Here is a 24,606-nt window from a genome sequence, read left to right as displayed (position 1 = left end):
CAGCCTCCGCACTCCTGCGGGGAGCAGATGTCCGGCCCTTCCCGCTCCTCGGAAGTGGCGCCCGCACAGCCTCCTCCTCTGCATGGGGGCACTGCCCGGGCCCAGGGTCTGCCCTCATCCAGCCCATCGCCACCCTATCGGGAGCGGGCGCGGCAGCAGCGGGCCTGGGTGGTCACAGTGACCCTGCTCAGGGGGCTCCGCCGGCCCCGCCCCCCACCCCCTCCCTCTGACTCTCCGATGCTGCTGGGGGGTGGGGTGGGGAAAAGTGGGGGGGTCCCGCGTCTCTGGGGCCCAGAACCACAAATCCCTCCTCCTCCGCGTTCCTGCGTGCCACGGCCCTCCCCAAGAGCAAACACACGCAGCTGTCGTGGGGGAGGACCGTGCCCTGCGTGGCCCGGGAGCCGGGCTCGGGGCCAAGGCCTCCTGCTACATAAGCCCCAGGGCCCCCAGGGGAGTGAGCAGCGTGCCCCACTCCCTCTGGCCGCCCGCCCACCACGCCAGCCCCAGGATGGGTGCCCCGAGCGGGTGCCCAGCGCTGCTGTGGGCCCTCGTGGCCCTGCTCTCGGCGGGCACGGCAGGTAAGGGTGCAGCCCCTCGCTCTCCCGGCACAGCAGAGGTGGCCCCCGCAGGCCCATAGTGGGCAGCGTGTCCTCCACGGGGCCCTGCGTGTCCTGGACTCCTGGGCAGCCTGAGCTGGGAGAAGTTAGAACCTCAGGGGAAACCGAGGGTCTTGGCTTCGGGGATGGGAGGGGCTGGTGCTGGGTGAGGGGTCTGGGCCGGGGGGTCTCTCTGGTCTCTGTGGGGTCCCCCACCACCATCGCAGAGCCGAGCGGGCAGAGTCAGCACAAAAGGTGCCCACGGGGGTCTGCATTTCCCACTCTGCCCTCGGTGCTGGCCCAGGCAGTGGCCTCCAGGCAGCCCCATCAGACCCTCGGCTGTTCCAGGAGCCACACCTGCCCTGTGGCCTTTCTTGCCCTCCTCGCCTGCAGCCGCCCATCTGGCCCCGGAGCCGGGGAAGCACCAAGGGCATAACACTCACTGTCCACACGAGGGGTGCTGCCGGGGGAGGCAGCGCCCAGTGGGGCTGGCCTGGGCCCGGGCCCCACAGTCACTCCTGCAGGGCCCCCATTCTCAGGGGTCTGGGCAGCTGGGCACCGCCTGAGGCCCTCTCCACCGATGGAAAGGAGGCGGTGAAGGGGTGGGCAGACAGTCTGTAGAGCCTCTGCCCCAGGCCGCCTTTCTTGGAGGGCGGGCAGGCCTGGGGTGGGGGCTGAATCGTGGCAACTCCTGGTGAGGGTACCAGATGCTGCCTGGCACCTGCTGTGCGGTTCGGGTGCCCGGCTGGCCTGTCTGGCCAGCCGTGGCCCTGCTCAGCCCCGGGGCAGCAGGCCTGCGGTGAGCACACTTCCCTTCTCTTGTTGAGGGCAAGTCCTTCAAACAGGGCTCCTTCCTGCTAGGAGACGCTCACCGTGGCTACTGTGATGTGGGAGAGGCCACAGGGAGATCTCAGTTCCCTGAGGACCTGGATCCGGGCGGTCTGGATGAGAAGCAGGAATCCTGGCCACATGCCCACCGGGGCCTCGAGGCAGGACGCAAACTCCCCTCGGCCCTTGCCTTCAGGGAAAAAAATGCATTTCTCAAGCAGGCAAAAGCTGTAAATGAAGGCACAGAGCTTATTATTAGGGCCACAGCATGACGCGTGGGAACGCGCACAGAGAAATGCTTTGTTTAGTCACGACAGAGACCAGGCAGGAGTCCCATACAACCCACCCCCTCCCCAGAAAGGGCGCGGGCGACCCCACAGTGAGGCGCGTCAGTCACACATCCGACTCTGCGGCCCCATGGACTGTAGCCCTCCAGGCTCTCCTCTGTCCATGGGATTCTCCAGGCAAGAAGGCTGGAGTGGGTTGCCACTCCCTTCTCCAGGGGATCTTCCTGACCCAGGGATCAAACCTGGGTCTCCTGTATTGCAGGCAGGTTCTTTACAGTCTGAGCCACCAGGAAGAGAGGCAGCTAAGTCATTTATGGAGGGCAGTCTTCCAGGCCTTTGCTCACCTTTGGCCAATTATCTGATTTCTTTCTCCACATGCTTAACTGCCCCAGGACCCTCCCTGACACACGTGCACAACTTTCCTCCAAGACAGATTTGAGTCGAGGCCTAGGGAGAGTGTGGCATCACCCCTGGTGGGGGTGCCCCTCTGGTGGGGTGCCCCTCTGACGGGGGTGCCCCTCTGGGGGGTGCCCCCTGGTGGGGGTGCCCCTCTGGTGGGGTGTCCCTCTGATGGGGGTGCCCCTCTGGTGGGGGTGCCCCTCTGGGGGGTGCCCCTCTGGTGGGGGTGCCCCTATGGGGGGTGCCCCTCTGGTGGGGGTGCCTCTCCTTTCACCCTCAAGGAGCCTTTCTGCGTGTGTGCAAGTGTCTCCCTTGCCCCAGGGGTGGGAAATATGTGGCCCCAGTCTCGCTCAGACGGGGCTCAGCCCCTCCGCCCCTGCGGAGACTGCTGCAGCGCCCTCAGGACACAAAGCTGCTCCTGTCTTTAATCCATGTCCGAGCGCAGACAGGAGGCCGACAGGAACGTCAGCCTGGATCCCGTGTATCCACCGCCTCGCGCTGGTGTCCCCTGGGCTGAGCCCCCAGGGGGTGGGGGGTGAGGTTGGCCCTGAGTGGAGGGGCTTCCGTCGGGGGATGTGTGCCCGGACTGCAGTAGATGGGGTGGATGGTGGTGGGCATCTCCCTGGCCGAGCTCTGGACCAGCCAGGTTCACAGGTGGTCACCTGGTCCTGGAAGGGGTGCCGTGTGAGCCTGTCCGTGTGCCCCTGGTTTCTCGACCCGGGGGTGGGTAAAACAAGGGGTACACACAGGAGAGGCTGCGGGCCTGGGGTCAGGGCCAGGGGTCAGGGTGGGCAGGGAGAAGCGTGGTCAACAGGGCCTTGAGGAGGAGAGAGAAGCACCGGGCCAGTGCCCACGGCCTTCGGGCCAGTGTCCTGGCCGGAAGGTAGCGTAGGGAGCTGAGCCTGGTGCGGCAGCTGCAGAGCTGGCCCAGCACCCCTCGCCGGGCAGCACCCCTCCAGGGACACGCGGACCTCCGGGCCTCACCTCCGTCTCCCCATGCAGCATAGGCTGGGAGGAGCGGGGAGAGCCCTACCGACGTGAGGAAGGAATTCCGGGGCTGTGTGTGCGGGGTGCCCCTGGCCAAGCCTCACAGAGAGGGGCCTGGAGGGGGCTCAGTCTTGCCCACCGAGGTGGCGGGGGCACCTGGACCCAGGAGGGGCGCCCCCGGTGGTGGGGGACATGAGGTGCCTTGGGCCCCCAGGCCTCCCGCCTGCATGGGGCTGGGGGCTCGAAGGTGGAGCTGGCTGTAGTCTTGAGTTTCTGCTAAGCCTCTCCAACCAGTGTGTCCTTCTCCCCACAAAGCCAGGCTTTGTCCTTCTCCGAGGGGTGTGTGGAGGGGGCCAGACGCTCTCTCTGGGGTGGCCTGGGGTCAGCGAGCCGACACCCTTTCCTGATTCCTCCTACCCCAGCCACAGTGAGGTGCACAACGTGCAGATGGGGGGCGGTCAGCTCCGGGCACGGGGCGCGGTTCCCATGGCTGCCAGCCTGCAGCCTCGGAGACCACGCCGCCCCGGGGCAGGGTCCTGACGGCCAGCTTCTCATGGACTCCCACTCCCTTGCCCTGCAGAGACCCAGGACCGCGAGCTGCAGAGCTGGACAAGTCAGCAGCCGGAGATGACTGGTCAGAGGGTGGGCGTGGCAGGGAGGGCCCGGCACGGAGCCGGCAGGGGGTCCCCTGTCCACATCAGCTTCGTGCCGCGGAGACCCCCCGGACCCGTCTGCCCACAGGAGGGGGCAGCAGAGGCCCTGAGAAAACAGACAGTGAGCAGAGAGGCTCAGACACGCTCACACACATGCGTGTGCACGCGTTTGCCCACCCGCGCTCACATGTTCACACACACACAAGCAGGGACACACTCAGACCTGGGCAGGAGCGTGTTGTGGGCAGACGGGGAGCGCCGTACAGGGACAGCGTTCGTCCTGGGCGCCCTGGGCTGGCTCAGGCTGGCCTGCGGCCCCCTGCTGCCCCAGGGTAGCCAGTGAGGGGTCCTGGGGGTGCGGACGGTGGCTGGTCCCCGCCTGGCCACGTTCGGGGTGTGACCTGGCTCCCTTCACAGCCCGGCACCTGACCTTCATCCCGCCCATCACTGTCTTCCCCACCATGAGCCGTAAGTGGACGCCGCCCATGGCCCACAGGGTTGGGGGTGTTTGCCAGCTTCTGGGGTGGTCACAGACCTGGGGATAAAGCCGGGACAGTGTGGGCAGCTGAGGAGCTGGATGGCCTTGGGCGCCTTCCCTGTGGATGGTTCTCCTGGGGGCCAGCCCAGGTGCTGGGGTGAGGCCCTCAAGGTTGGGCAGGAGCGAGAATCCAGGGCAGAGGGGAGCGAGGAAGGGGGCGGTGGCTCCCCACCCCACACAGGGGCCTGGCCCCAGGGAATGTCGCCCCCCTACCACCACACACTCCCCACAGCCGTGAATGCGGCCCACGGCGGGCGGGTGTGCAGCACGTGGGGCGACTTCCACTACAAGACCTTCGACGGCGACGTCTTCCGCTTCCCCGGGCTGTGCAACTACGTCTTCTCCGCGCACTGCGGCTCGGCCTACGAGGACTTCAACCTGCAGCTCCGCCGCGGCCTGCTGGGCTCCAGGCCCACCATCACCCACATCGTCCTCAGATCTCAGGGGCTCGTGCTGGAGGTCTCCAACGGCTCGGTCCTCATCAACGGGTGGCGGTGAGCACAGCCGGGGCGCAGAGGGGCCCGGCTCCAAGGCGGGCGGGGGTCGGAGCTGGCGGGGAGGGGGCTGGACGCATGGGAGCACCGGACTCTTGTCCAGGGAGGAGCTGCCCTACAGCCGCGCGGGGCTCCTGGTGGAGCGGAGCAGCGCCTACGTCAGGATCAACATCCGGCTGATGCTGACCTTCATGTGGAACGGAGAAGACAGCGCCCTGGTGAGGGTGCCCACGCCTCCCACTGGGGGGCCCCCCAGGGCTGGGGGGGGGCCCAGGGGCTGGGTGAGGGGGCCGGCGGAGACTGGAGCTGCCCCTCCCCTGCCCCCAGCTGGAGCTGGACCCCAAGTACGGCAACCAGACCTGTGGCCTGTGCGGCGACTTCAACGGGCTCCGGGCCGTCAGCGAGTTCTACACCCACAGTGAGTGCCCCAGGTCCAGGCGTGGCGGGTGGCCGACCCTAGCACAGTCCCTGGGAAGCTGGAGGTGCAGGGGTGGGTCTCACTGGGGCACTGGGCAGGGGTCAAGTCAGGGGTGTCAACAGTTCCAGTGATGCCTCAGAAGGGGGGGTTTGGGGGGGTCCTAAGCACAGGCAGGAGCTCTGCCCTCAGAGCTCCCCAAGGTCTGCAAAGAGGGCCTGCTCTCTGCAGACGCCAGGCTGAGCCCACTACAGTTTGGGAACCTGCAGAAACTGGATGGGCCCACGGAGCAGTGCCAGGACCCTCTGCCCTCTCCCGCTGCTGACAACTGCACAGATGAGGTGAGCGCCTGCCCGTGGCGCCCCCAGACACAGACCCACCAAGAGGGGCACTTGGGGAGCCAGGGAAAAGCCCTTCCAATGAGCTGGGCGGATCCCACCTCCGGAAGTGGCCTAGAGGCTCCAGGATCCCTGAAATGAGCGGAACCCAGCAGCTGTAAATGAGGCCCTGGAACTGATCAGGGGTGGGGGTGAAGGAGGGTGGGCATCAGCAGGTCGGTGCTGACCCCACTGGGGCTGCCGTAGGGGCTGGGGGGTAGGCCCCTCTGCCGCCCCTTCTCTGCAGGGTGGGGTCTGCACCCCTCCTGGGCAGGTGTGTCCTGCAGCCCGGTGGGAGTCCAGGGTCATGGGTCACCAAGCAGACTCCACACCAAGCATGGCAAGGTGTCAGGGGTTGAGAAGGATGGCGGGGGCGGGGGGGGGGGGTAGGTGGACAGCTGGCCAACTGGGTGGAGGCCTGGATGGACAGACAGAGTGGTGGAAGGAGAGGTGGGTGGAGAGACGGATGAGAGGATGAAGAGCGAGGGATGAAGGGGCCTTGGGGGAGGGGGCTCCCTGGCCTGGGAGAGGCTGCAGGGTGGGGTCCCCGCACAAGCCCCAGGGAGGACACAGCCTCCGTTCTGTCTCCCAGGAGGGCGTCTGCCGCAGCACGCTGCTGGGCTCCGCCTTCGCTCCGTGCCACGGGCTGGTGGACGCCGAGGTGTACGTGGCCGCCTGCACCCAGGACCTGTGCCGCTGCCCCACCTGCCCGTGTGCCACCTTCGCCGAGTACTCCCGCCAGTGCGCCCACGCTGGGGGGCAACCTCAGAACTGGAGGGGCCCTGACCTCTGCCGTGAGTGCCCCGGGGAGGTGGCCCCGGGGAGGTGGCCCCGGGCACGACGCCTGGCCCCTGGCTGGGGACCCCCGGCAGGCAGAGTCCCTTGTGGGCCCACAGCGAGAGGAAGGCAGGAGAGCAGGGGGTGGTGCAAGGCCTGGGTATCTGGGCGCCAGAGGGTGGCCGTGGCACGTTGAGCAGGGCTCCCCCTGAACCCAGGTGGGCGCTGGAGGCTGTCCCCAGGTCATGGGCCCCACGCTCCCCTCCCCTCCCGCCTCACCCAGAAGGCAGCTAGACTGGGCAAGAGGCCCTCGTCTCCCGGGCCCTTGGTGGCACATGGCGAGTGGGGGGGGCAGGGGTGGCTTGCTGGGCCAAGCACCACCTCCCCCCCACAGCCCAGACGTGCCCCCTGAACACTCGGCACCAGGAGTGTGGCTCGCCCTGCGTGGACACCTGCTCCAACCCCGAGCGCTCCCAGCTGTGCGAGGACCACTGCGTGGACGGCTGCTTCTGCCCCCCAGGCAGGTGCTCCGGGCCCTCGGGGATGGCCCCCCCCCCCCGACTGTCTCTGCCCCCTCCCCGTGTCTGCCTCCCATCAATGTCTCCCACACCTGCCCCCAGCCCCCGCTGAGAACTCGTGCCCCACCCCACAGACACGGTGCTGGACGACGTCACCCACACGGGCTGCTTGCCCCTGCGGCAGTGCCCCTGCACCCACAGCGGCCGCATCTATGCCCCTGGGGCCTCCTTCAACACCAGCTGCAGCTCCTGGTAGGTCCTGGCCCCCCGCCCCGGCCCCGCCCCGGCCCCGCCCCGCCCCGGCCCGGCCCCGGCCCCGCCCCGCCCCGGCCCCGCCCCGGCCCCGCCCCGGCCCCGCCCCACCCTGGTCCCGCCCCGGTCCCGGCCCGCCCCGGCCTGCCCTGGTCCCATTCCGGCCCTGCCCTGGTCCGGCCCCGCCCTGGTACCCGCCCCGCCCCTAGCCCCACCCCGCCGGGATGGGGCACACCATCCCTCCCCACATCCCCTCTGCCCCCTCTCCCCGCAGCACCTGTTCCGGGGGACTTTGGCAGTGCCAGGACCTCCCGTGCCCAGGCACCTGCTCCGTCCAGGGCGGGTCCCACATCTCCACCTACGACGAGAAACTCTACGACGTACACGGGGACTGCAGTTACGTCCTCACCAAGGTGAGCCCCGCCTGCTGGGCCTCCCGAGGCCCTTGGCCCCTCGCTGCCCCGAGGAGGGTCCCCCGATGGCCATCAGAGTGGTGAAGCTCCCGGGGTTCCATTCCCAGAAGCAGCTCACACTCGTGGGGCCCGGAGACGAGGGGTCCCGAGGTGACCGCATGCGAGTTCCCCACCCCTGCAGGGGCCTCTTGGGCATGGGGCTCCCTGCCCGGTGGAGGGCTGACCACCCAGCACGTGGGTTGTCCTGCCCCGTCAGGTATGTGCGGACAGCACGCTCACCGTGCTGGCCGACCTGCGGAAGTGTGGCCTGACGGACAACGAGAACTGCCTCAAAACAGTGACACTGAGCTTGAACGGAGGGGACACGGTGAGGCCCCAGCTGGGGGCTGAGAGGGGCGGGGGCAGGCGGTCCCCCGCTGGGGCGCCAGGCTGGCTCCTCCCCTCACTGACCGCAGCCCCGCCTCCTCTCGCCAGACCGTCCAGATCCAGGCCAACGGCGGGGTGTTCGTGAACTCCATCTACACCCAGCTGCCCGTGTCTGTGGGTACGTGGCCCCGGGGAGCTCTGTGAGGCCAGGCGAGGCCTCCAGGTGGCGGCACAGAGCCAGCCCGGCCCCTCCCAGGTCTATGTGGTTCTCGGCTGCATGGTTGGGGGTGCCTCACGGCGGCTCTGTGGGGATCCGCGTGGCACCCTCTCAGTGCCCGGCCCCGCAGGAGGGTCAGCGGTCATGATCTCCTGCACACGCGAGCTCCTGCCCGGCTTCTGGGCCCTGGAGGCGTGGCCCGGGCTCCTGCCAGGCGGTCCTGAGACCCAAGACTCAGGCTGCTGCCCACCTCCAGCCTCTGACCGCCCCCACCCCCCGCAGCGGACATCACGGTCTTCAGGCCATCGTCCTTCTTCATCCTGGTGCAGACGGGCCCCTGGCTGCAGCTGCAGGTGCAGCTGACGCCCCTCATGCAGGTGTTCCTCCGGCTGGACCCCGCCTACCGCGGCCGGATGTGCGGTGAGGCTGGCGGGGGGCGGAAGCGGACGGGCAGCCAGGGGGGGACGCGGCCTGCGAGGCGAGGACCCTGGCCCGGGACAGCACCTGCGAGGGTGGAGCGCAGGGCACGCTGCCCTCATGGTGGGCTTAGCGTGGGGGCTGACCTTACCCCTCCACCAGAGGCCATCTGCAAATAGTTCTGGAATCCCAGGACTCTGGTTGGGTGGGGTCACCTTGTGGTGGTCCCTGCAGGTGTGGGGAGCCTGGGCCGGACTGGGCAGCCCCCTGATGCCCAACCCCCCCACCCCTGCCCACAGGCCTGTGTGGGAACTTCAACCAGAACCAGGCTGACGATTTCCGGACCGTCGGCGGTGTGGTGGAGGCCACAGCCGCAGCCTTTGCCAACACCTGGAAGACCCAGGCCGCCTGCCCCAACGTCAAGAACAGCTTCGAGGACCCCTGCTCCCTCAGCGTGGAGAACGGTGTGTGTCCAGCAGCCCCGGGGCCCTCGGATTACCCGGGTCTGGGCCTGGGAGCTGTGAGGTTGGGGCTGGGGGTGACCAGGTGGGGGGAATGCAGGGTCCTCGGCAGGCTGGGGGCTCATCCCCAGAAGGCGCCTGCTGCCCTGTAAGCAGTGCCCACTTAGCGTAGCCGGTGAGCCCGTAATCAGTGTCCCTGGGGGAGGCACTGGCCACGGGGCCTGGGGGCGCCGAGCGGGGCTGGGCGGGTGGGCAGGTGCAGGGGAGGCAGTGTGGGAGGAAGGTGGTGAGCGCTGAGCCGCGCCCATGACTGGCGGCCGTGTGCCCCCCATCCAGAGAACTACGCCCTGCACTGGTGCTCCCTGCTGACCCGCCCTGCCGGGCCCTTCTCACCCTGCCACTCCGTCGTCAGCCCTGGGCCCTTCCACTCGGTGAGACCCCTGGCCAGCACCCGTGGTGGGGCGGGGTGCCGGGAGCGGGACGGTCCACACCTCCACGGCCACGGGTCAGGCCCGTTCGAGGGACACAGCCACGGCTGGTGTGTGTGTTGCCTGGGGTGGCCGTGACAAAGGACCACAGACTGGGTGCGGGGTGGGGGGTGACAGCTGGAGGCCTCTACCCCGCACCCCAGTCCTGGATCACGGAGCTGGCAGGGCCCCAGGGCCTTCCTGCCTCCCTAACCTCTGGGGGCCACAAGGCGGCACCGTCCTCTGCTCGTCTCCACGAGGACCCAGACCTGTGTGTCTGCGCTCGAAGCTCTCCTTGTGGGGACAACAGGTGTGCTGGTTCAGACCCACCCTAATGACCTCATCTGAGCTTCTGCACACCTGCAAGGGGCCCGTTTCCAACAAGGCCACGTTCTCAGGCCCAGGGGCCTAACAGGGACACATTCTTCTTGGGGACGCAACTCCACCCACCACAGTTGGCTCACAGGCCACCTTTTAGGAAGCCAAAACCCTCATGTGCACAAGGCTCTTGTCCCGGGGCATGTGTGTCCACGGCTGGAAGACCCAGGCCCACTTTGGGGGTGCTGTGGGCCTGCCAGCATCCTCCCCCACTGCCGCCCTACCTCCAGCTTCTGCCTTTAGTCTCCTCCCGCAACCCACGCTCCTCATAGGCAACCCAACCTGTGACAGATCCAGAATCCAGGCTGGACGCTGTCCTGGCCCCACGCAGAGCCGTCCATCAACCCTGTCCCTACACAGCCCAGCCTCTCCCGTCCCTCAGGGCAGCGCATCCACTCCCCCCGAATCCCATGGCCTTATGCCCAGCTTGGGGATGCCCCGTGTCTCCGGCCCAGATGGGGGTCCCAGGAAGGATGGACAGGGAGAGGAGGGTCTCTGGTGGGCTGGGGTCCCTGACGCCCCGATGTGCCCTCAGAACTGCCTGTTTGACACCTGCAACTGTGAGAAGAGTGAGGACTGCATGTGTGCAGCCCTGTCCTCCTACGTCTGGGCCTGCGCTGCCCGCGGTGTGCTGCTCCGCGGCTGGCGGGACGGCGTGTGCAGTGAGTGTCCGCCAGCCGGCTAGACGGGCGTGGGGGGGGACTGGGCACCCTGGGACACCCCCTGCCGCGTGTCCTCAGCGAGAGCTCAGGCCTCTCCCCACTCCCAGAGGGGAAGCCGAGCCTCGGGCCACTCCAGCCCCAGTCTGGACGTGCCCAAGGTGAGCGGGGACGGGCCACCCGGCCACTGACCTGCGTGTCACCCCGTCCACCCCCAGCCAAGTACGCGAGCAGCTGCCCGAAGACCCAGAGCTACGCCCACGTGGTGGACAGCTGCCAGCCCACCTGCCGCTCCCTGAGCCAGCCCGACGTCTCCTGCGACGTGGCCTTCGTGCCCGTTGGACGGCTGCGTCTGCCCCCAGGGCACCTTCCTGGACGACGCGGGCGACTGCGTCCCCGCCGAGGCCTGTCCCTGCTACTTGGGCGGCACGGTGGTGGCTCCCGGGGAGGTCGTTCACGACAACGGCGTGGTGTGGTGAGGGGCCGTTCTCCGCTGCCACTCCACCCCACCTGCTTCACACGGAAACACAGGGGCTCCCTGCGGAGCGGCCTTCACCCTGCCCGCCCCTCAGCCCTTGTGACAGGGACCATCCCTCTGGCCCGGGGAGGTGTCCTGCGGGTGTGGAGCCTGCGGAGGGCCGGCCTGGGTGCACCACTGCCCCGGCCTCCCCTCTTCCCTGCTGCACCCCACCCCTACCCTCGCCAAGTCCAGGGGCCTTGCTGGCACCTCCGCTCACTCCCCCAGTGCCTTCGGGTGGGGGGTGGGGTCCTCATCGCAGCCCCGCAGAAGGTGCCCGCCCCCGGCTCACAACAAGGCCCGGGTCCCGGCTGGGGTCTGGGTGGGGGCAGTGGGGCAGTGGCCCAGACTGCCCCCACCCTCGTCTCTCGTAGTTCGTGTGTGAGCGGGAGGCTGAGCTGTCTGGGGGCCACGGAGCAGAGCACAGGTGCGGCCTCCCCTGGACCTCTGCCCTTGGGGTCCCATGCTCCCCCCATGACCGAGGGGAGGGCGGCAGCTGGCCGGGAGGCCCTCCCAGCGTGGCTGTCTCTGCAGGGTGCGTGGCCCCTATGGTGTTCCTTGACTGCAGCAACACCTCCGCGGATGCACCGGGGGCCGAGTGCGTGCGAAGCTGCCACACCCTGGACGTGGACTGTGTGAGTCGGCCTGAAGGGTGTGGCTGTGCTGCTGGGGGGCCCAGGTGGGCGGCATCCCTGAGCCGGGCCAGAGGAACTGCTGACGACACCCGCCTGTCCACAGTTCAGCACTCACTGCGTGTCGGGCTGTGTCTGCCCCGTGGGGCTGCTGTCCGACGGGAGCGGAGGCTGCGTGGCCAAGGAGGACTGCCCTTGTATGCACAACGAGGCTGCCTACAAGCCCGGGGAGGTCATCAAGGTCGACTGTAACACCTGGTGTGTGGAGGGGCCACGGAGGGGCGGTGTGGGCCGACAGCGCAGCTCCCTGGCGGCCCCTGGACCGTGCCCAGGGCCTGGCCTCCTCTGCCCAGCAGGTGGCAGGGCCGGTTAAAGCCGCCCCCATGACTGTGCCTGCACCCCGGGCACTGAGGTTGAGGCTGGGCCAGGAGACAAGACCGCGACCCAGGGTGTGGGGTACGGGACCCTGGGGCCCCATGCTCCTTGCTTTGTGAACCCCTGGAGCCCTGGGGGGGCAGCACCGCCTCCCACTTTATGGAAGAGGGGCTGTATCCACGGCCTTGTCACGGCACCGCCTCCCCTTGCTTGCAGCACCTGCAGGGGCCGCAGGTGGGAGTGCAGCGACCGGCCCTGCCTGGGCACCTGTGTGGCCTATGGGGACGGCCACTTCCTCACCTTCGACGGCGAGCGCTACGGCTTCGAGGGGAGCTGCGAGTACACGCTGGCCCAGGTATGCGGCTCCTCCCTGCGCAGGGCCACAACGCCGGTGCCGGGGCCCTGACCACGACCCTCTCCTCCCCACCGCAGGACTACTGTGGGGGCGGTGACACCGCCAACGGGACCTTCCGCATCGTCACTGAGAACGTGCCCTGCGGGACTACGGGCGTCACCTGCTCCAAGGCCATCAAGATCTTCCTGGGGGTGAGGGAGCCTGGGCGCCGCCCCCTCCCTCTGCAGTCCTGTCCGAGCCCCCGCGGGGGCCTCAGGCCTCCAGACCACAGCCCAGGGTCCTGACACCCAGGAGAGGCGTTCTCTCCTGGGTCTGGGCCTCCCTCTAGAGGCTCCAGGGGAGGGTCCTTCCTGCCTCATCCAGCTTCTGGGGCTCCTGGCTTGTGGCCACGTCCCCCCAGTCTCTGCCCTGAGCTCACACGGCCCCTTCTCTGCGTCCTGCCCCCGTCCTGTCCCTGGGTCTGGGCCCTCCCTAAATCCAGGATGGTCTCATCTCCAGACCCTTCACTTATCCCATCTAAGACCCTTTGCCCAAACCAGGGCACACTTGTGGGTCCTGGGGCTTAGAACTTGACACACCTTCTGGGAGGGGGCCTCCATTCAGGCCACCACACCTGGGGTGACCCCTTCTAGCAGAGGGAGGTCGGGGTTCACAGCACAGAGTGCAGCTGCTGGCCGGGGGCGGTCCCCACCTGCTCTGAGGTGGGAAGATGTGTGAGGAAGCAGGGGTCCGAGGGGCTGGGAGGGGCTGCATGCCGTGTACTCCCCCCATCACCGACGGCCCCCAAGCTCCCCCTCGGCCTCTGCTGCCCCCCAGCCTCTCGCCTCCAGCTCAAGGATAATGCCGGGAGGCTAGCTCACTCCTAACGCCAGCCCCATGCTTCATGCCCCCAAGCACCCTGGTGCCCGCCTGGGCCACACCAGGGAGGGGGGTCTGGCCCAGAGCTGGTCCCTCAGCTCCCTACAGGTGGCACCTCCCCATGCCCCTCTGCAGAGCTACGAGCTGATCCTGCACGAGGGCACCCACAGGGTGCTGCAGAGGGGGCCGGGTGGAGACCTGCCCTACAGGGTCCGGTACATGGGCGTCTACCTGACTGTGGAGACCCACAGCGGCGTGGTTGTGTCCTGGGACCGGAAGACCAGCGTGATCATCCGGCTGCGCCATGAATACAAGGTGAGGGCCGCAGGCTGCGGGAGCCCCGGGTGGGCGCGGAGCTCTCACTCCTAGAGCAGGCCCAGCAGTGTGGTCTGGCAGTTGACAGACTGCTGAGGGCTGGGGTGGGGGAGGGCGCAGGCACACGCCCAGTTCCCAAGGGGCCATGTCAGTCCTGGGGGGAAGGCGCTCTTGGCTCCCTGGTCCCTGCACCCAGCCGCTCCATGCCCGCTGGGCTAAGGCTCTATGGGCGAGGCAGGCGCCTGCCCACTGCAGGACCCCGAGTGCCCCTGCCTTCCTGAGAGCTTGCTGGGTGCTGCCTGAGGGAGTGGGGTGCCCTGCAGCCGTGCCTCTGGGCCAGGCTCTGTGTCTCCCCGGGCGCTGCCCCACGTGCCCTGTCCCTGCAGGGGAGGGTCTGCGGGCTGTGCGGGAACTTCGACGACAACGCCCTCAACGACTTCACCACGCGGAGCCAGTCTGTGGTGGGCGACGTGCTGGAGTTTGGCAACAGCTGGAAATTCTCCCCGTCGTGCCCGGACGCTCTGGCCCCCAGGGACCCCTGCACCGCCAACCCGTATCGAAGGTCGTGGGCCCAGAAGCAGTGCAGCATCATCAACAGTGCCACCTTCAGCGCCTGCCATTCTCAGGTGGGCAGGGTCGGGGTGGGACCTGCGTCTGGCCTGAGCTGGCCCTCTGAGGACGGCCTTGACCCCAACCATTGTGCAGGACACGCTGTGTGGCCCTCCCCTCTGGCAGGTGCCGGCATCCCCAGTCCCACCCATGTTCCCTGACCACACTCAGCCTCACCCCCTGGAAATTCCTGGGCCCTGAGGGTCACCTCCTGTCCTCCGGCACATTCCCTGAGCTGCCAGCCCCCAACATGGACAAACCTCAGGGCGCCTCCCACCCGGCCCAGCCCCCCGGGAGCAGAGACTCATGATGGCCTCAGGCCCTTCCCCACAGCCCATCCTACTGCTTAGGGGCCGCAGGGTGCAGTCGCTGACGCGGATCTCGGGACCCGGGCTGTGCACGGCGATGAGCAGGCAGCCAGTGGGACTGGTCTGCCCTGGGCTGGCCGGCCTGTGTGAGGCCCCAAGGTCCTCCTGGATCGCAGCCCCCCACCTCCACCCCCCCCTCCCGCAGTGCCCTGCCCGTTCGATCCTTTGTGAAGTGGCACAGCGGGCTCTGACTCGGATGGCAGTGCCCGTGGTGGCAAATGCAAGACCTGGGCTCCCCGGCCTCTGCTGGCTGGGAGGGAGGACCGGGGTGGGCACCCCCTGGCCCTGCGGAGACAGGACAGGTCACAGCAGGGTCACGGGGGGGCTGGCCTGCAGCCAAGTGTGGCGCCGAGCAGAGGCAGGGGAAGGGTGGCGGGGTGAGGCCAGAGAGGCGACGGGAGCCCCGAGGCGGCGCCCAGACGGCAGCGGGGCTTGCTCACGGGCAGCCGGCCGTCCAGGGGCTGCGGACTCACCTCGCTGAGCGGCCGCTGCCCCGCCCCAGGTCGACTCCACCAGGTACCACGAGGCCTGCGTGAGCGACGCCTGCGCCTGCGACTCGGGGGCTGACTGCGAGTGCTTTTGCACGGCCGTGGCCGCCTATGCCCAGGCCTGCCACGAAGCGGGCGTGTGCGTGTCCTGGCGGACCCCGGACGTCTGCCGTGAGTTGGGCTGCCCCTGGGGGTGGGCGGAGGTGCAGCTGCAGCCGCTGGGGGGCCTGGTGGGCATGTGTGCACACACAAGGGCATGCGTGTACTGCCTGTGTGTGCACGTGCTCTTGTGTATAAAAACCAGACAGACACATTGCCCCCAAAGGGGAAGGCTCCCTCGGGGCCAGTCTGAGGGCAGGGATGAGAAGTAAGCCTGAGATGCCTCCTTTCTGGGAGGGTGAGCCCGGCAGGCGCCCACAGCCTCTCTCCCCTCTGCTCAGCTCTGTTCTGCGACTACTACAACCCGCACGGGGAGTGCGAGTGGCATTACCAGCCCTGCGGGGCCCCCTGTCTGAAGACCTGCCGGAACCCCAGTGGGCTTTGCCTGATGGACCTGCCAGGCCTGGAAGGTGAGGACAGGCTTCTGTGGGGAGGCCACAACTCGCCACCCCAGGAGGGCACACAGGCGAGGGGGCCAGGGGCTCCTGCTGCCCCATGTCCGCCCCTGGGACAGGGAGGCAGAGACGGCGGCTCAGCAAAAGCGCACACTGCCCAGCCCGAGCCGTGAGTCTTCTCCCTGCCCTGCCCACCCAGGCTGCTACCCGGAGTGCCCGCCCAGCAAGCCGCTCTTCAACGAGGACCGGATGGAGTGTGTGGCACAGTGCAGCGGCTGCTACGACAGAGATGGGAACTACTATGATGTTGGCACGAGGGTTCCCACCACGGAGAACTGTCAGAGCTGGTGAGCCAGTGTGGGTGCGGGGCGGGGCCAGGCGGGCACACTGAGGCTCGTGCCCTGCTGGCTCTGAGCTCTTCTCTCTCCCTCCCCCAGCGCCTGCACCTCCAGCGGCCTCCAGTGCACTCACAGCCCCGAGGGTAAGGGGGGCCCGGTTGGTTTGGGGCCTAGGAGCTGGGGGCTCAGACTGAGCCCTGCTCTTGTCCGTCTTTAGCCTGTACGTGCACCTATGAGGGCAGGACCTATGCCTATGGGGACGTCATCTACAACACGACAGACGGGCTGGGCGCCTGCCTGATCGCCATCTGCAGAGACAACGGGACCATCGTCCGGAGGGCCATGGAGTGTCCCGGAACCCCGTCTACAACGCCCTTCACCTTCACCAGCACCGCAGCTCTGCCCTCCACCACAGGTGAGCCTGGCGGGCATACCACTGGGCCTGGCCCCTGACAGTGGTCTGGGTGCTGAGGGAGGGCCCAGGAAGCACCTGGCGCAGGAGTCCTGGATGCAAAGGATGGTCTGGGGCCAACCCTGGGGCAAGGGGACATGAGTCACCCCTCCTCTGGGCATGGCTGGCAAGGATGCAGAGGAGGCTGATGGGGACCCCTGCCCTCTACCCACAGGCTTGGCCCCCACCCCCTCCACTGTGTGTGTGCGGAAGGTCTGCCACTGGTCCGACTGGTATGACGGAAGCCATCCAGAGCCAGGCATGAGCGGGGGAGACTTTGAAACATTCGAGAACCTGAGGCAGAGGGGTTACCAGGTCTGCCTGGCCCCCGTGGACATTGAGTGCCAGGCACAGCTATTCCCAGGCATGCCCCTGGAGAAGCTGGGCCAGAAGGTGGAGTGTAGCCAGGACAAGGGCTTGACTTGCCTCAACAGCGAGCAGAGCCCCGCCCTCTGTCACAACTACAAGCTGAGGGTCCTCTGCTGCGACTATGTGCCCTGTGGCACCAGCCAGCCTCCATCCTCCCAGACCACGCCCACCAGACCACCCACCCACCCAACCACGGCAGTGCTCACCTCCCAGACCGCAACCACCAAGCTGACCACAACCACGACCCCAGAGGGCAGCAGCTCTGTGTTCCCGGCCACCACCACCTGTGAGCCTCGCTGTCAATGGACAGAGTGGTTCGACGTGGACTATCCCAAGTACGAGGAGGGCGGGGGCGACTTTGAGACCTATGAGAAGGTCAGGGCTGCGGGAGGGGCTGTGTGCGAGCAGCCCCAGGAGATAAAATGTGAGGCTGAGAACTACCCGGGCCTGCCACTGGAGCAGGTGGGCCAGCGAGTGCACTGTGACGTCCGCTTCGGCCTGGTGTGCAGGAACGAGGAGCAACCGGGCCTGTTCAAGATGTGCGTCAACTACAGGATGCGTGTGCTGTGCTGTAGCAGCCGCTGCACGCCGCCCACGGCCACCACGTCCCCCACGGCCACGGCCACTGCCTCCACAGCTACAGTGCCCATGTCCACCACTGCCACAGTGCCCACGGCAACCACCACCACCACTGCCACAGTGCCCACGTCCACCACGGCCACAGTGCCCACGGCAACCACAGCCACAGTGCCCAGGTCCACCACCACCACTGCCACAGTGCCCACGTCCAATACAGTGCCCATGTCCACCACTGCCACAGTGCCCAGGTCCACCACCACCACTGCCACAGTGCCCACGTCCACCACTGCCACAGTGCCCACGGCAACCACCACCACTGCTACAGTGCCCATGTCCACCACTGCCACAGTGCCCACGGCAACCAGCGCCACTGCCACAGTGCCCACGGCAACCACCACCACTGCTACAGTGCCCATGTCCACCACTGCCACAGTGCCAACGGCAACCAGTGCCACTGCCACAGTGCCCACGGCAACCACCACCACTGCTACAGTGCCCATGTCCACCACTGCCACAGTGCGCAGGTCCACCACCACCACCACTGCCACAGTGCCCACGTCCACCACTGCCACAGTGCCCACGTCCACCACTGCCACAGTGCCCAGGTCCACCACCACAGCTACAGTGCCCACGTCCACCACTGCCACAGTGCCCACGGCAACCACCGCTACAGCTACAGTGCCCACGTCCACCACTACCACAGGGCCCATGGCAACCACAGCTACAGTGTCCATGGCAACCACCACCACTGCCACAGTGCCCACAACAACCAGCGCCACAGCTACAGTGCCTATGTCCACCACTGCCACAGTGCCCACGTCCAGCACCACCACTGCCACAGTGCCCACGTACACCACCGCCACAGTGCCCACGGCAACCACCGCCACGGTGCCCACGTTCACCACAGCCACAGTGCCCACGTCCACCACAGCCACACTGCCCACGGCCACCCCCTCCACAGCCCCTGGCACCACTGCCACCTCTCTTACAGTGCCCACTGTGACTGCCACCACAGCGACAGTGCCCACAGCCACCCCCTCCTCTGCCACCATCTCTACAGCTGCCACCTCCAATGCCACAGCCCTGACTGCCGCGGTTGTCACTGCTACAGTGCCCACTGCCACCATCTCCGCTGGCTCAGCGCCCACTGCCTCCACTGCCTCCAGCACCACCTCCACTGCTGTGCCAACACCCACACAGACCAGAACACAGACGGGGAGCACAGTGGTTCCTGGGTCCCCTGCCAGCAGTGCCACACCAGTGCCTGCCCTTTCCACGGGACTCACGACCCGAGCGACATCCTCGAGTCCAGGCCACACAAGCACACTCCCAGCAACTCCTCAAGGACCCACAGGGTCCACCACCCTGGGGACAGCCACGTCGGGTCTCCCAACTCCAGAAACCTCACAGGGGCCCACCTCGGTGTTGGCAACGACTCAAACCTCCACAGCTGGGCCGCAGACAGAAGCACCACTGAGCACAACAGGCACCCTGTCCACCCAGCACCCCAGGACCAGCACCCCAGTGCCCGCTACGGCCACCACCGGGCCCACCACCAGCCAGGCCATGACCAGCTGTCAACCCAAGTGCACGTGGACAGAGTGGTTCGACGTGGACTACCCCAAGTACGAGGAGGGCGGGGGCGACTTTGAGACCTATGAGAAGGTCAGGGCTGCGGGAGGGGCTGTGTGCGAGCAGCCCCAGGAGGTAAAATGTGAGGCTGAGAACTACCCGGGCCTGCCACTGGAGCAGGTGGGCCAGCGAGTGCACTGTGACGTCCGCTTCGGCCTGGTGTGCAGGAACGAGGAGCAACCGGGCCTGTTCAAGATGTGCGTCAACTACAGGATGCGTGTGCTGTGCTGTAGCAGCCGCTGCACGCCGCCCACGGCCACCACGTCCCCCACGGCCACGGCCACTGCCTCCACAGCTACAGTGCCCACGTCCACCACTGCCACAGTGCCCAGGTCCACCACCACCACCACTGCCACAGTGCCCACGTCCACCACTGCCACAGTGCCCACGGCAACCACCGCTACAGCTACAGTGCCCACGTCCACCACTGCCACAGTGCCCACGGCAACCAGCGCCACAGTGCCCACGGCAACCACCGGCACAGTGCCCACGTCCACCACCACCACTGCTACAGTGCCCACGGCAACCAGCGCCACTGCCACAGTGCCCACGGCAACCACCGCCACAGTGCCCACGTCCACCACCACCACAGTGCCCAGGTCCACCACCACCACTGCTACAGTGCCCACGGCAACCACCACTGCTACAGTGCCCACGGCAACCACTGCCACAGTGCCCACAGCAACCACCGCCACAGTGCCCACATCCACTACAGTGCCCACGTCCACCACTGCCACAGTGCCCACGGCAACCAGCGCCACTGCCACAGTGCCCACGGCAACCACCGCCACAGTGCCCACGTCCACCACAGCCACAGTGCCCACGGCGATCACAGCCACAGTGCCCAGGTCCACCACTGCCACAGTGCCCACGGCGACCACTGCTACAGTGCCCATGGTGACCACAGCTACAGTGCCCACGGCAACCACCGCCACTGCTACAGTGCCCACGTCCACCACTGCCACAGTGCCCACGTCTACCACAGCTACAGTGCCCACATCCACCACTGCCACAGTGCCCACAGCAACCACCTCTACAGCTACAGTGCCCACGTCCACCACTACCACAGTGCCCACGGCGACCACAGCTACAGTGCCCATGGCAACCACCACCACTGCCACAGTGCCCACTGCAACCAGCGCCACAGCTTCAGTGCCCACGTCCACCACTGCCACAGTGCCCATGTCCAGCACCACCACTGCCACAGTGCCCACGCCCACCACCGCCACAGTGCCCACGTCCACCACTGCCACAGTGCCCACCTCCACCACCGCCACAGTGCCCACACCCACCACCACCACAGTGCCCACGGCAACCACCGCCACGGTGCCCACGTCCACCACTGCCACAGTGCCCACATCCACCACAGCCACACTGCCCACGGCCACCCCCTCCACAGCCCCTGGCACCACTGCCACCTCTCTTACAGTGCCCACTGTGACTGCCACCACAGCGACAGTGCCCACGGCCACCCCCTCCTCTGCCACCATCTCTACAGCTGCCACCTCCAATGCCACAGCCCTGACTGCCGCGGTTGTCACTGCTACAGTGCCCACTGCCACCATCTCCGCTGGCTCAGTGCCCACTGCCTCCACTGCCTCCAGCACCACCTCCACTGCTGTGCCAACACCCACACAGACCAGAACACAGACGGGGAGCACAGTGGTTCCTGGGTCCCCTGCCAGCAGTGCCACACCAGTGCCTGCCCTTTCCACGGGACTCACGACCCGAGCGACATCCTCGAGTCCAGGCCACACAAGCACACTCCCAGCAACTCCTCAAGGACCCACAGGGTCCACCACCCTGGGGACAGCCACGTCGGGCCTCCCAACTCCAGAAACCTCACAGGGGCCCACCTCGGTGTTGGCAACGACTCAAACCTCCACAGCTGGGCTGCAGACAGAAGCACCACTGAGCACAACAGGCACCCTGTCCACCCAGCACCCCAGGACCAGCACCCCAGTGCCCGCTACGGCCACCACCGGGCCCACCACCAGCCAGGCCACGACCAGCTGTCAACCCAAGTGCACGTGGACAGAGTGGTTCGACGTGGACTACCCCAAGTACGAGGAGGGCGGGGGCGACTTTGAGACCTATGAGAAGGTCAGGGCTGCGGGAGGGGCTGTGTGCGAGCAGCCCCAGGAGATAAAATGTGAGGCTGAGAACTACCCGGGCCTGCCACTGGAGCAGGTGGGCCAGCGAGTGCACTGTGACGTCCGCTTCGGCCTGGTGTGCAGGAACGAGGAGCAACCGGGCCTGTTCAAGATGTGCGTCAACTACAGGATGCGTGTGCTGTGCTGTAGCAGCCGCTGCACGCCGCCCACGGCCACCACGTCCCCCACGGCCACGGCCACTGCCTCCACAGCTACAGTGCCCACGTCCACCACTGCCACAGTGCCCAGGTCCACCACCACCACCACTGCCACAGTGCCCACGTCCACCACTGCCACAGTGCCCACGGCAACCACCGCTACAGCTACAGTGCCCACGTCCACCACTGCCACAGTGCCCACGGCAACCAGCGCCACAGTGCCCACGGCAACCACCGGCACAGTGCCCACGTCCACCACCACCACTGCTACAGTGCCCACGGCAACCAGCGCCACTGCCACAGTGCCCACGGCAACCACCGCCACAGTGCCCACGTCCACCACCACCACAGTGCCCAGGTCCACCACCACCACTGCTACAGTGCCCACGGCAACCACCACTGCCACAGTGCCCACGGCAACCACTGCCACAGTGCCCACAGCAACCACCGCCACAGTGCCCACATCCACTACAGTGCCCACGTCCACCACTGCCACAGTGCCCACGGCAACCAGCGCCACTGCCACAGTGCCCACGGCAACCACCGCCACAGTGCCCACGTCCACCACAGCCACAGTGCCCACGGCGATCACAGCCACAGTGCCCAGGTCCACCACTGCCACAGTGCCCACGGCGACCACTGCTACAGTGCCCATGGTGACCACAGCTACAGTGCCCACGGCAACCACCGCCACTGCTACAGTGCCCACGTCCACCACTGCCACAGTGCCCACGTCTACCACAGCTACAGTGCCCACATCCACCACTGCCACAGTGCCCACAGCAACCACCTCTACAGCTACAGTGCCCACGTCCACCACTACCACAGTGCCCATGGCGACCACAGCTACAGTGCCCATGGCAACCACCACCACTGCCACAGTGCCCACTGCAACCAGCGCCACAGCTTCAGTGCCCACGTCCACCACTGCCACAGTGCCCAGGTCCACCACCACAGCTACAGTGCCCACGTCCACCACTGCCACAGTGCCCACGGCAACCACCGCTACAGCTACAGTGCCCACGTCCACCACTACCACAGGGCCCATGGCAACCACAGCTACAGTGTCCATGGCAACCACCACCACTGCCACAGTGCCCACAACAACCAGCGCCACAGCTACAGTGCCTATGTCCACCACTGCCACAGTGCCCACGTCCAGCACCACCACTGCCACAGTGCCCACGTACACCACCGCCACAGTGCCCACGGCAACCACCGCCACGGTGCCCACGTTCACCACAGCCACAGTGCCCACGTCCACCACAGCCACACTGCCCACGGCCACCCCCTCCACAGCCCCTGGCACCACTGCCACCTCTCTTACAGTGCCCACTGTGACTGCCACCACAGCGACAGTGCCCACAGCCACCCCCTCCTCTGCCACCATCTCTACAGCTGCCACCTCCAATGCCACAGCCCTGACTGCCGCGGTTGTCACTGCTACAGTGCCCACTGCCACCATCTCCGCTGGCTCAGCGCCCACTGCCTCCACTGCCTCCAGCACCACCTCCACTGCTGTGCCAACACCCACACAGACCAGAACACAGACGGGGAGCACAGTGGTTCCTGGGTCCCCTGCCAGCAGTGCCACACCAGTGCCTGCCCTTTCCACGGGACTCACGACCCGAGCGACATCCTCGAGTCCAGGCCACACAAGCACACTCCCAGCAACTCCTCAAGGACCCACAGGGTCCACCACCCTGGGGACAGCCACGTCGGGTCTCCCAACTCCAGAAACCTCACAGGGGCCCACCTCGGTGTTGGCAACGACTCAAACCTCCACAGCTGGGCCGCAGACAGAAGCACCACTGAGCACAACAGGCACCCTGTCCACCCAGCACCCCAGGACCAGCACCCCAGTGCCCGCTACGGCCACCACCGGGCCCACCACCAGCCAGGCCATGACCAGCTGTCAACCCAAGTGCACGTGGACAGAGTGGTTCGACGTGGACTACCCCAAGTACGAGGAGGGCGGGGGCGACTTTGAGACCTATGAGAAGGTCAGGGCTGCGGGAGGGGCTGTGTGCGAGCAGCCCCAGGAGATAAAATGTGAGGCTGAGAACTACCCGGGCCTGCCACTGGAGCAGGTGGGCCAGCGAGTGCACTGTGACGTCCGCTTCGGCCTGGTGTGCAGGAACGAGGAGCAACCGGGCCTGTTCAAGATGTGCGTCAACTACAGGATGCGTGTGCTGTGCTGTAGCAGCCGCTGCACGCCGCCCACGGCCACCACGTCCCCCACGGCCACGGCCACTGCCTCCACAGCTACAGTGCCCACGTCCACCACTGCCACAGTGCCCAGGTCCACCACCACCACCACTGCCACAGTGCCCACGTCCACCACTGCCACAGTGCCCACGTCCACCACTGCCACAGTGCCCACGGCAACCACCGCTACAGCTACAGTGCCCACGTCCACCACTGCCACAGTGCCCACGGCAACCAGCGCCACAGTGCCCACGGCAACCACCGGCACAGTGCCCACGTCCACCACCACCACTGCTACAGTGCCCACGGCAACCAGCGCCACTGCCACAGTGCCCACGGCAACCACCGCCACAGTGCCCACGTCCACCACCACCACAGTGCCCAGGTCCACCACCACCACTGCTACAGTGCCCACGGCAACCACCACTGCTACAGTGCCCACGGCAACCACTGCCACAGTGCCCACAGCAACCACCGCCACAGTGCCCACATCCACTACAGTGCCCACGTCCACCACTGCCACAGTGCCCACGGCAACCAGCGCCACTGCCACAGTGCCCACGGCAACCACCGCCACAGTGCCCACGTCCACCACAGCCACAGTGCCCACGGCGATCACAGCCACAGTGCCCAGGTCCACCACTGCCACAGTGCCCACGGCGACCACTGCTACAGTGCCCATGGTGACCACAGCTACAGTGCCCACGGCAACCACCGCCACTGCTACAGTGCCCACGTCCACCACTGCCACAGTGCCCACGTCTACCACAGCTACAGTGCCCACATCCACCACTGCCACAGTGCCCACAGCAACCACCTCTACAGCTACAGTGCCCACGTCCACCACTACCACAGTGCCCACGGCGACCACAGCTACAGTGCCCATGGCAACCACCACCACTGCCACAGTGCCCACTGCAACCAGCGCCACAGCTTCAGTGCCCACGTCCACCACTGCCACAGTGCCCATGTCCAGCACCACCACTGCCACAGTGCCCACGCCCACCACCGCCACAGTGCCCACGTCCACCACTGCCACAGTGCCCACCTCCACCACCGCCACAGTGCCCACACCCACCACCACCACAGTGCCCACGGCAACCACCGCCACGGTGCCCACGTCCACCACTGCCACAGTGCCCACATCC

At 67.2% G+C, this 24,606-nt stretch overlaps 1 protein-coding gene across 1 annotated transcript in view; it reads left to right on the top strand.

Annotated features, from left to right (window-relative positions):
• The first annotated feature begins 508 nt into the window (after positions 1-508).
• Positions 509-24,606, top strand: part of MUC5B (mucin 5B, oligomeric mucus/gel-forming) — a 39,819-nt gene continuing 15,721 nt past the window's right edge. Inside the window, 33 exon segments of the mRNA XM_052661712.1 lie at positions 509-578; positions 3,678-3,731; positions 4,168-4,218; positions 4,521-4,782; positions 4,886-5,000; positions 5,110-5,200; positions 5,429-5,538; positions 7,460-7,534; positions 7,791-7,901; positions 8,009-8,078; positions 8,400-8,537; positions 8,834-8,998; positions 9,332-9,426; positions 10,376-10,502; positions 10,718-10,839; positions 10,841-10,974; positions 11,391-11,443; positions 11,551-11,651; positions 11,755-11,906; positions 12,240-12,378; positions 12,456-12,569; positions 13,372-13,551; positions 13,938-14,177; positions 15,031-15,187; positions 15,457-15,585; positions 15,770-15,917; positions 16,008-16,051; positions 16,126-16,323; positions 16,535-17,671; positions 17,882-18,063; positions 18,811-20,146; positions 20,375-22,102; positions 22,598-24,592. Of these exon segments, the coding sequence (XP_052517672.1) occupies positions 509-578; positions 3,678-3,731; positions 4,168-4,218; positions 4,521-4,782; positions 4,886-5,000; positions 5,110-5,200; positions 5,429-5,538; positions 7,460-7,534; positions 7,791-7,901; positions 8,009-8,078; positions 8,400-8,537; positions 8,834-8,998; positions 9,332-9,426; positions 10,376-10,502; positions 10,718-10,839; positions 10,841-10,974; positions 11,391-11,443; positions 11,551-11,651; positions 11,755-11,906; positions 12,240-12,378; positions 12,456-12,569; positions 13,372-13,551; positions 13,938-14,177; positions 15,031-15,187; positions 15,457-15,585; positions 15,770-15,917; positions 16,008-16,051; positions 16,126-16,323; positions 16,535-17,671; positions 17,882-18,063; positions 18,811-20,146; positions 20,375-22,102; positions 22,598-24,592 (9,823 nt within the window).

This window comes from Budorcas taxicolor, chromosome 25 (assembly GCF_023091745.1).
Source record: "Budorcas taxicolor isolate Tak-1 chromosome 25, Takin1.1, whole genome shotgun sequence".
NCBI classification, from domain to species: domain Eukaryota; kingdom Metazoa; phylum Chordata; class Mammalia; order Artiodactyla; family Bovidae; genus Budorcas; species Budorcas taxicolor.
The sequence above is the reverse complement of the archived record's forward strand: the minus strand, read 5'-3'. Positions and strand labels throughout refer to the sequence as shown.